Source organism: Morus notabilis, unplaced genomic scaffold, assembly GCF_000414095.1.
Source record: "Morus notabilis unplaced genomic scaffold, ASM41409v2 Scaffold35, whole genome shotgun sequence".
Lineage (NCBI taxonomy): Eukaryota > Viridiplantae > Streptophyta > Magnoliopsida > Rosales > Moraceae > Morus > Morus notabilis.
Window position 1 is genome coordinate 1,120,468 of NW_010361505.1, and position 11,000 is coordinate 1,131,467.

Genomic DNA, 11,000 nt, shown 5'->3' on the forward strand with positions numbered 1-11,000 from the left:
AAGTCCCGTCTCAGAACTACTGGGGAAATTAGTTTACCTCCTAGAAGAACCCTTTTGTTGGTGTTTGTCTCACCAATCTCAGCACTGCAATATTCACTTGGAACTGAGCTGAAAAACATGATGATCAGCATTATTAGCAGCAGGGAATGAGTTCTCTTCTTGATCTTCCACCCACTTCCCATTTCTTTGTGAGCTGAATTTACTATCAGATTCTGTTCAATATATATATATATACATATATATTTTATGGATGTTTCAATTGTCTAAGAATCTATCTACTTCGTTTATATGTGGAGATGGATGGCGATTCTGGACCTCTTGTAGGGCCATGCATACTGCAGGTGTGACAGGGATCATTCATTTTTGATATATGGTTGGATTAGCTGTATTGTATTTCTATTGGGGTTTGTTTTGTTTTGTAATGAATGAAATTGACTGTTGGAAAAGCCTAAATCCACTCAATAATTGCATCAAATTCAGTTCAACGCGACCTTTAGGCTAAAGAATAGTAACGCTAGGAGTTGGGTGTTTTTTTTTTAACAGTAAACACCAAAACGAATATGAGCAAACTTGCTCAAGTTGTGGGACTATTTCAAGTAGATGGAATTTATTGTTTTGCGGCAGAAAGAAAATGAATTTCGCTTCATTAATGAGAGAATTTTTTTGAGTGCTTTGTAGGTGCAAAACTAGTCAACGTTTATGAATCTATGGAGAGTAAATTCGACTGTTGAAGTAACTATGGACCTCTGAAAATGAAACTGAGTCTTTTTTTTTTTTTTTTTTTTGATCTGGGGTGGGGCAATTCGAACTCTTTGAGTCGCGACTTTCGACTTCAACATTGCAGGGAAGGGGTTGATTTACTATTAAGCTATGCTTGCAACCATAGGAGAGTTGGGTGTTTTTCAACACTTAAAACTTGCGTGTAAAGAGGTGTCCAACATTATGGTATGGAAGCCAATACCACCAGAATTGTCTTCCTTTTTTTTTTTATTCACACATTTTCAGGTGAACCAAACTCTTCCTCATAGCAGTAACCAAAACACTAACCTAATTAGATACATGTGATATACTATACAATCACAAAAGGTAAGCCTCTGGGGTCAAGTTCCTTTTTAGCATAATTATAGAGAGGAAATTATAGGCGCAGAAAAAGAAACAAACAAACAAATAAATACATAAACAGGAAATGCAAAAAGTAAAGTAGTTGAAGCATCACAAGGATCATTATTCATTATATAAACTAGATCATTGTTGGTAAGTAGACACTTAAATACAAAGTGGACCCTTTATTATGTCTTGAAAGATGTCAAAGTCACATAATTTACTGCTAGATCTGAAACAGTTAGATCCATATATCTGAAGTGCAGTCACCTCCTGGATATCTCATTTCATGGGCAAGGGAAGGACCATCAGGTTCAGCTCCAAAGTCCACAAAGAAATTGGGGTTTATGGAAAGACCACCTTTCTCAGTATTGACATCAATTTGTAACATGTGGGAACCTTTCACTGGAAGATCAGGATAGAATTGGCGATCCCATGTACTGAAGAGCGAGTTGGTGACATAGAGACGCTTCCCGTCTAAGCTAAGCTGGAGCATCTGTGGTCCACCTCTCAATTTATGCCCCTGCATGGAAAGATCCAAAGATCATACGTTTTTAAGTGATCATACGTTTTTGAGTCACAATAAATAGTTCATCCAATGCGAGAAACAAGAAAATTAGCAAGAACTAGGAACCCAGAGTGTAGATGGCGAAACATCATCAAGTAATCCAGAGCATCACAAGAAATAAAAGCTAGCACCTTTACAAGGATCTATTTTCAAAGAATTCAGGGATCGAAAATCGAATGGCTTAGTTGTATAAGGTTGATAAAGACTGTCGTTTGGAACAAAATCAAGAAAAGAATTGAAAGAAAGAAGAAAAGAATCACGGTAGACTTTATTGATTGTTGGAATGTACACTCCAATCGGCAGAACTTCAACGGTTTGCTTTCTCCCCTTACGAACCTATCCAAGATTTGTACAAGTTTTCCTATTAATTTCTCGATCCCCCATACTATCCCCCTTGCCCCCCTTTTATATACTTTTCCTCTAACAAACTTTCTCAGTAAGCTACTAACTAATACTAACACTTCCACAGCAAGCTATAGACAGTCTTCCCAAACCAGACCCCCCTTCCTAAACCTATTTATTCCTCCTAACATGCACCTGCCTGAGTAAGGGCTTATCAATTACACCCCCCTCAAAAGAGTCACATTGTCCTCAAGGTGTAAGTCAAGAATCGCAGCCGAGTGAAGGGTAATAAACCCGCCAACTCCAATTACAGCATTGGCAACTTTTCCCATTCCAACCCTAATTACACAAGTTTCTCCATTCCCAGCCACAGTTGCACATACATTTATGGACGTAGCTTTGATTTTTCTGAAATTGGCATCTGAAATCTTTGTCTGAGCACAAGAAGCATAGGAATATAGTGACCTTTTCCAACTCTCGTTGGGGTTGGCCTTAGTCTCTCTGAACTTAGAGAAATTTTGAGGCTCATGGTTGAAAACACTACCACCCGGTCGAAAATTGTACCAGAAAACCCAAACCCATCACTAATTAGGCCGAAATTTGAAGATTCAGTACATATCTCGCTGAAATTGGCCCTAATTTCCCCGATATCTTGAGGCCCAGCCTTTATTAAGCCATAATTAGGCCCAATAATGTTGTACTTACGCAGCCCAGACCCAAACATGCAAAAATTGACCCTGCCCACACCGTAACCACGAGAACCAACCTCAATCGCTGCATCCCGTGGCCGTCGTTCCATCACCGATCTCAGCCCAGTCCCCATCACCATCTCCCGAGGTAACCAGCCCCCTTCTGACCGCCTTCCGCCTCCGTTCAGCCTCTCCCACCATGGGTCTTCGCAGTTTCGGTCAAACTCCCCAAAACCCAGAACCCCAACTCCCCTTAGAAGCATATCTAAGGCCTCTGCCCCTAAAACACCTCCGATCTGTCCTCCCTATTGCGTTTGTCCGATTCTGACCAAGATCAACCTCACCCAAACCAATTCGTCGTCGATCTGCACCTCACGGTGCGGATCCCAGCCATACTGACCCCCAACTCGCAAATCCAAATGCCCCTCATTGTCGTTCGCCACCTCTAGCACCTTCCCCAAGCCGAATCTAGCGCCAATCATCCCTTCTCGTCGTGGAACTAGGCCTCCCAAGCCCCAACCGGCACCGATCTGCTTATTCCGTCGCAGATCGGACAGATTCAGGTCGAGATCGTCCCCTCCGTTGCGCAGTTCCTCCTCGCAAACAGTCACCTCCCTTGGCGGTCGTCCGATCTGCCCTCCCTTGTGCGGTTCCTCACGATTCCGGTCAGCATCTCCAAGTCCGAAAACCTTAGGTTCAACCACAACTCCTTCTTGCTCAATTCCCTCCGCTCTGGCCTTTGACCCGCGACCCACTTCCTTACCCGAACTAGTTCCCCCTTCCCGAACCCCAACAGCGCCTAAACCGGAATCCTCCGCCGGAAACTTAGCTTTCGCTGTTAGCCTTAAACACTTCATTTGCTCCTCCATCAGACGACGCAATTCGGCAAGATTCTGACGGAAATCAGCAAGATTCTGACGGACATTGGCAAAATTTTGATTCATCTCAGCCCTAAATTCACCGATTCTTTTCTCCACTAAAGCTTTGACTTGTTGAATCTCCTTCTCCACCGCCTCAAATCTCTCCTCCGTTTTCCTGGACACCATAATCACCCAGAAACGATGCTCTGATACCAAATTGATAAAGACTGTCGTTTGGAACAAAATCAAGAAAAGAATTGAAAGAAAGAAGAAAAGAATCACGGTAGACTTTATTGATTGTTGGAATGTACACTCCAATCAGTAGAACTTCGAGGGTCTGCTTCCTCCCCTTACTTGGAATCTATCCAAGATTTGTACAAGTTTTCCTGTTAATTTCTCGATCCCCCATACTATCCCCCTTGCCCCCCTTTTATACACTTTTCCTCTAACAAACTTTCTCAGTAAGCTACTAACTAATACTAACACTTCCACAGCAAGCTATAGACAGCCTTCCCAAACCAGACCCCCCTTCCTAAACCTATTTATTCCTCCTAACATGCACCTGCCTGAGTAAGGGCTTATCAAAGGTATGGATGTACAGAAGATACATGTTGCCTTAGTGGTATATCGGAAATTCTGCCTATAGGTGATACCGTTTCATGAAAAATTGGAAGCAATTATTTATGTAAAATAACGCAATTTAAATAACGAAGCTATTACACTAGTTTGTAGCAGGATATTAAGAGATAAAGCTATGTCATCTAGTTAGTAAATCCAATGTTATCTCATAAATTGTATCACCAAAAAAAAAAAAATCCCATGTTGGAATAGACATGAAAGAAACTAATCATCCATTTAAAATCTAGAGAGAATTGCTGAACTTACCCTTGAGATTGCATTGGTCTTGATTTTTACCCCTTACTCATATTAATCAAGAGTGGAGGGTAAAATCTAGACTCATGCACTCTGGTATCTATCTACTTTCCCCTTTAATCTATCAATTATCAAATTTTTAGGACTAGAACTCATTTAAATGGAAACCAAATAGTATAACTTGAGAATCAGCAGCGAGAATATACAACTCTTGTGATCTGAAAGTGATCCATAAGTGTAATCTCTTTTAGCAGACTACTTAAATATCAATCCAAAGCAATGAAATTTCAGTAATAGTGTGCACCACAAATTGAGAGCACAAAATAAATTTATCATACAAACCTGGACTTCTGGCACATCAAACTGCCATCTTTTACCATCTTCCCCCTCGGCTAAAATCTGGCTTCCCTTTTGGATTAGTCCTCCGACCCAAACTTGGCCTGTCAACTCAGGATTTTTAGGGTCCTCAATGTTGTACTGTCTCACATCACCATGAAGCCAGTTCACGAAGTATAGAAAGCGATCATCGAGTGATATCAGAAAATCAGTTATCAGTCCAGGCATTTCTGGAAGAATCCAGTTTTGTACTTTTAATGGTTTCACTGATATGGCAAGCTGCAAAAAGCAAACAAGTAGTTACTATTACCATTCATTGTGGCTGAAGATGGCCTCATAAAAATATATATTAAAGTAAAATATAAAATTCAACGTGAGTAGCAAGTGAACATGTAGGTAAAGAAACGATACAGAACGAAAAATGACGCATTAGAGTACCTCGTGGCTCCAAGAATCATCCTGGTTCTTGAAAAACCTCACCATATTACTTGTTAAAGCACATCCAACAAATCCGGTATCTTTGGATGGATCGTGAAGGAACCTTATCTGTAAGCATGTAAATCACAACATTAACATGGTTTTTTTAAAATGAAAACATCAATTAAACTGGAAATCGAGTTTATATTACTGACCTCCAAGGGTAACAGCCCTGTACTGCCAAGATCCAGTGTTTGTTTCAACTCACCACCGGGCCAGCTGTATACGTAAAGATGCCTCCCGTAGAAACCATTAGTAACATCCTCAAGGCTGAAGCCTTTGGTAAAAGCAGCAGGAGCACCCCATGACGAGCTTATCATCGTCTTGTGTCTTGGTTGGTACCAAAAATCATAGCCAAATGAAGGACTATGCCCTGTTTTCTCCCACCTATAAGTGTACAAAGATAACAAAAAGTAAATATTCTATGTTCTGGAATAGATTTGTTTAACCCAGCAGCAAATAAATATAACCTTAAAAAAAAAAACAATTATTCCGTTGAAAATGTTAAACTATGCACTGATGGAATAAACCAATTCCACTTTACATGCTGACAACTATTTTCATCTCTCTTTAACTCATGATTCAGGACAAAATATTGACTGTTTTGGAGATCTATGGCTTATGAAATGGAACCTTCTATATGACCATTCAGAATTATTAAAACATCTAAGCTATTAAAATGAGTTCCAAGTCTAATAACATAATAACATAAAGCATACCTTCCTTTAACATTAAATTCTGAGTCGAGGAGAAGAAACCCATTTCCCTTTGCATTTCCATCTTTATCACCCAGACATGATACCATTACATCACCAGAAGCCAGGCAATGGGATGTGTGTGGATATGCTAACCCTGTTTTCTGAATTATTTCTTCACGATGAACAACTTTATGTAAAGAGGGTGCTTTTGGGTTTGTCTTTGTGTCAACCACGTAAATACGACCAGATCTGTAAAATGATTTAGATTAAATGACCAAAATGGCAATGAAGAGCACATACTTATTTCAAGTAGATGAGCCATCCTCAAAAAAAAAAAAAAAAGGAGAGAGAAGGCACATTCAAAGGACATTTTTATTAGAGTAAAGTAGAAGCCGACATGGTTTCCTTTGACAACTGTATTATATTTTAGTTTTATTCTTCTCCTTATCAAAAAAAAAAAAAATTGATTTTTCTTCTTTACCACTTTAGAGTCAATTCATGACCTACCTTTCTACATGAATCATTTACCAACTTTTACAATTCTAGTGAGAATGATTTGTTTACGGAATTATTGAAGATAAAAGAATAGAAAATAATAGGGTTTGATTATTCCTACATCAGTGAAGGTACGATCAGAAAACGCCTATCTGCAGAAGGATCTCCATGGCAAGAACTGCACGAATTCCATCCAGTATGATGAAGCTCATCACCTAAGTATGGCATAGGCAGTCTGTGGATAACTTTTGAAAAAGTAGGAGAACTTGGATCCACATCCACGGTGGCCAAGTAATCAGGTTTTTCTATTCCCGTCCCTGCATAGCATTGAAGAAAAAGTTGGCATGTCATTTGAAAAGTCCAGATGATTGCAGAATGACCCCGAAAAAGAGTAAGCAATAAATCAACTGAATAAAAAAGGATTGGCAATGCCATGGTCCTTCCATAAAGACCATAGCAAAGTAAAAACAACTAGTTTATGACACATCTGGAACTTGGTTACGACCTTTTATTGCCAATAATAGCAACTACTTTTTCAAAAGGTTAAAGTGCATATTAGCTCTTAAACGAGGTTTTTTAATTCAAGAACAAAAGCAAGTTTCCATCAAAGGATCCGATAATGAATACAGTAATAGTCCTTGAAATTTTCATTAAAGGATATTATAAGGAATATAGTAATAGTTCTTGAAAATAAGTTAACAATTACTTGCCTACTTTTCCAATCATTGGCAATAAAACAAAGACTCAGGGAGAACTTAAGCAAATATGCTGCAATTTCTTTGGGACCAACATGAGGATTTGTTGTTGATGGTTGATACATGAACTTAGTAAAGAATGAAAAGGTGAAGCACAAATTAATGAATTGCAGGTTTTATATTGGCAAGAATTATCTACTATAAAATCAATTCTAGACCTTCTTGTCTTTGGTAACTTTTCTTTCCTTATCACTCTTGTTTCTGCTTCAATATTTCATTTTCTCCCCATCCCTTCCACTTCCTAATTCTCATTATTATCTAAACGTAGAGTGTAAAGCTACATGCATACATTGAGAAAAATACGCTTTTGAACTACAACTATAAACCAAACAAAAAAAAAAAGGCTTCAGTTTGCTGAAATCAGTATTAACGCGACATTTGTGACACTATAAGGTCAACTATGTTTTTATTATGGGGACAAAGAAGAACGATGTTCCACGAAAAAAAGCCAATAGCTGAAATAAATATTTTGATTCCTTTACAAAAAAAAAAAGTATTTCGACGTCATGATATTTATTTTATTTGACAATAATTTTGAAAGTGTGACAACAAGAATAAATATCATATTATACTCTAATACATAACTAGAATCTAATTACTTGACGATTTCAGCAAAAAATAAAGAAATAAATAAATAAAGAATTACTTGACGATGATCGAGTACAGTGATTCTTCTTGCCAAAAAAAAGTGATTCTAAAGGCAGAACTACTTAGTGATAATCTGTTCCATTAACGGTATATGCCTTGTTAAAGAGAAAGGAAATATTTATATACATTATTCAGTTGAAAAATAAAAATTAATGTCGTTGCCATATAAATTACAGGGATTCTTTTTTTTTTTTTTTTTGAGAATAAAATTACAGGGATTTGAACATAAGGGGGGAAGAATCAAAACGAGTTTTTTCTCTGAAAAAGTATAAATCACGCAAAAACATATAGAGAATATACCAAAAAAGTAAAGCCAAAACCAGAATCAAACCACAAATATTCGAGAATCATATCCAAAAAAAAAGAGAAAAGAAAAAACTGACCAGAATAAACGCAGGTGACATAGATGAGAGACTCTCTGGGACCAGACATGGCGTCCAGTGGCGTGGCGTAACCGGGACCCGCCTTGCAGAAGACATGATGCTTCTCGCTGCCCTGCCTCTTCCCTTCGTGCTCCAACACCACCACATCCGTCGCCATAGCTCTCTATCTTTCTCTCTCTAAACTATCTCTTTCTCTCTCTAAAACTATCTCTTTTTCTCTCTAAAACACACAGAAAGAAACTGAAAAAGGAGAAGAATCGGAGACTATAAACAGTGGCTCTTTTGTCGTATATATAACGTTACGTTTGACGATTTGTGTCCTTCTCGAAAAGAAACTTCTTTAATTCGTTAATTTGAGTGTTAATTTGAGTGAAGATGTAATTTTATATGAAAATTTTTTATTATAATAAAAAATTAAATATAATTATTTTTTAAAATTTTTTATTATAATAAAATTTAAATTTTAACTGACGTGGCGGGTTGTGATACTTGGATTTTTCTCCTCTTGAGTGATTTTTTTGTTCTCATGTGTAGCTGTTCAGTTGTGTCCAGGACAGATGAATCTGTCATTTTAAATTTGACTTTTGATCAAACCATTTATATACCAATACGTATGCATCTAGTGGGCCCACATATGAGTTCCAGATTGACATATAATGTAATGGGATCGGAGTGGCCGAGGTGGTTATTTAAGGCTGTGTTTGGTGGACTCAACTTTAGTAAGCCCAACTCAAGTTGAGTCCACAGCCCAAGTTATTAGTCGATGAACTCAGTTTGAATTGTGATTTAAATCACAATTCGATTTAATGTGGAAGAATTGGAATTCAACTACTTCCTGAATTTCACTTAATTCGAGTCTGAGCTACCGTGAAGGTCTTCTGCCCAACTCTACGGATTCTCTGCGGCGCCTTACCGTTTTCTTGTCTCGTTCATCCGTTTTCTTCCCTCTTTATGCAAAAGCTCTCTCTTCTCTGTCCATTCCCATCATCTACAGCCTTTGATTCCCTGATTCGTGTTCTTAAACCTGCGTGGTGAATTTGCAACCCAGATCTTGTTCCGTTAGAGCGAGATCTTTGTTTCATTTGAGATAGTTGTTCCGCTTGAGCCAGATCTTGTTCTATTGACCGAGGAAACCTTTCCTCGCTGTTCACCGATTTGCCCAAAACGGAGAAAATAGCTCCTTCATTAGAATCACGACGTCCTTCGCTGGCCGTTGTTCTGTGTAGATGTCTCCGCCACCGTCGATCTCAACCTCTGCATAAGTGGAGATATTGTGCCGGTCGTAGACGGTGGAGGAGAACTCTCCGTTCTTCATCAGAATCACGTTTGGGGCTATTCACGAAAGATTATACTCGTTCTTTCACCAGATCGAACACGGTAAGCCCTCCTCTCTTTGCCATACGATTTGTGAGATTGTAGTCCAATAATGGAACAAAAGTTCTGTAGTGAACTAGTTTCTGAGATTAGAAACTCACTTTTATTTTACAACCAAGCCATACATTTTATTTCTTTTATTACAGAAAAAAAGAATTAGCAAAATAGTATAATGGGGGACAAGCTGTCTGCTCACTATGGTAATTGGTTTTTGCCTAAATGCAATGTCTGTTGAAAGCACATTCTGTGTGATAAGTTACTTGCCATAGTCTTATTTGTGCGTTGTGTGCTTTACCATTTCCTCTCAGTAGACATTAAAAAAAAAAAACCAAAATCAGAAACAAATTCATAACGAAAGAGTGATCCATAAGGCATATTTCGAATTCAGCTTATGCTCAACCTGATTCCAATATTCAAAACTTCTAAAAAGACTAAGGATTTAGTACATTGGCAGTAGAGTTTAATTATGGATAACATATTTCACATATAAGTGAGTTCTTTTGACATTGCATTGTTATGCAGATGAACTGCTTGTTCTTATTAGATTTAGTACATTGGCAGTGATGATTTTCTTGCCATATCAGTTTCGTTGTAGCGATATCCTTTTAGTTTCTGGCGTTTATCAGTTGCTACTGCATGTAATTAGGTTTTCCTGGATTGAATGTCATGTGTTGTCGTTTGTTATTGCATTATGACCTATGCTTTTAAATCTCCGGCCTGTTACTATGTGGTTTGGTAGCATAAGTGCCATTCTAGGAGGATAATGCTCCGAAACTGAAATGATATGATTATAATCAAATCTGAGCCAATCAAAAGATTATGTACTTTAATCCTCTTTCTTCTTTCTCGTTGCATATGTCACTTTCTTCTCGTGGTTGGTGGTCTTTCTTATATGTATTAGATGCCGCGAAGGAGTGAGGATGACGTCACCTTCTATTGGTCTGAGACACAAAAAGACTGCGATTTTGAAGCAACTTGCAGACTACACTAAAAACAACAGGGGCCGTTAACCTGAATCGGCGGATTGGGAACAATGGGCGAAAGACTTGTCCCCACTTTTTTCATCACCTATTCCTCCAGGGCACGTTAAAGAGGCAAAGGAACGACTGAAGAAAAAATTCAACGCGGAGCTCACCCTCCGCACAAATACTGGACTATGATGGGATCCAATCAAAAATACCCCAACTTGCACTGATGAATATTGGAATGATTTCTACGAGGTTAGTATATGGCATATGCTTTATTGTTATATGTTTTTTTGTTCATGAGATTTAACATAAGTTGAGGGACAAAGAACTGAACAATGAGCTAGGGGACTGGGGGGCCGGGGCTCTAGGCGCTGGAGGCCTGGGGGGGCTGGGGGGGAGAAAGAACTGAACAATGAGCCAGGGGGTAGGGGGT

The 11,000-nt window shown here is 38.5% G+C and overlaps 1 protein-coding gene across 1 annotated transcript; it reads right to left on the reverse strand.

The window, feature by feature from the left end:
* Nucleotides 1–1,201: 1,201 nt before the first annotated feature.
* Nucleotides 1,202–8,472, reverse strand: LOC21409507 (selenium-binding protein 3). Its single transcript, XM_024166628.1, has 7 exons — nucleotides 8,226–8,472; nucleotides 6,561–6,756; nucleotides 5,966–6,193; nucleotides 5,402–5,633; nucleotides 5,208–5,315; nucleotides 4,776–5,048; nucleotides 1,202–1,624 (listed from the first exon to the last, which is right to left on the reverse strand). Exons 1-7 carry the CDS (start codon nucleotides 8,380–8,382, stop codon nucleotides 1,343–1,345), a joined length of 1,476 nt encoding a protein of 491 aa, XP_024022396.1. The 5' UTR covers nucleotides 8,383–8,472; the 3' UTR covers nucleotides 1,202–1,342.
* Between the last annotated feature and the right edge of the window lie 2,528 nt (nucleotides 8,473–11,000).

Bases quoted from the DNA above. Each gene is read 5' to 3' on its own strand.
- LOC21409507 (XM_024166628.1), bottom strand. From the start codon at position 8,382: ATGGCGACGGATGTGGTGGTGTTGGAGCACGAAGGGAAGAGGCAGGGC. The intron at 6,757-8,225 runs GTCAGTTTTTTC...AATGCTATGCAG, and splicing joins TGTCACCTGCGTTTATTCTG to GGACGGGAATAGAAAAACCT. The intron at 5,316-5,401 runs GTCAGTAATATA...ACATGCTTACAG, and splicing joins CAGGGCTGTTACCCTTGGAG to ATAAGGTTCCTTCACGATCC.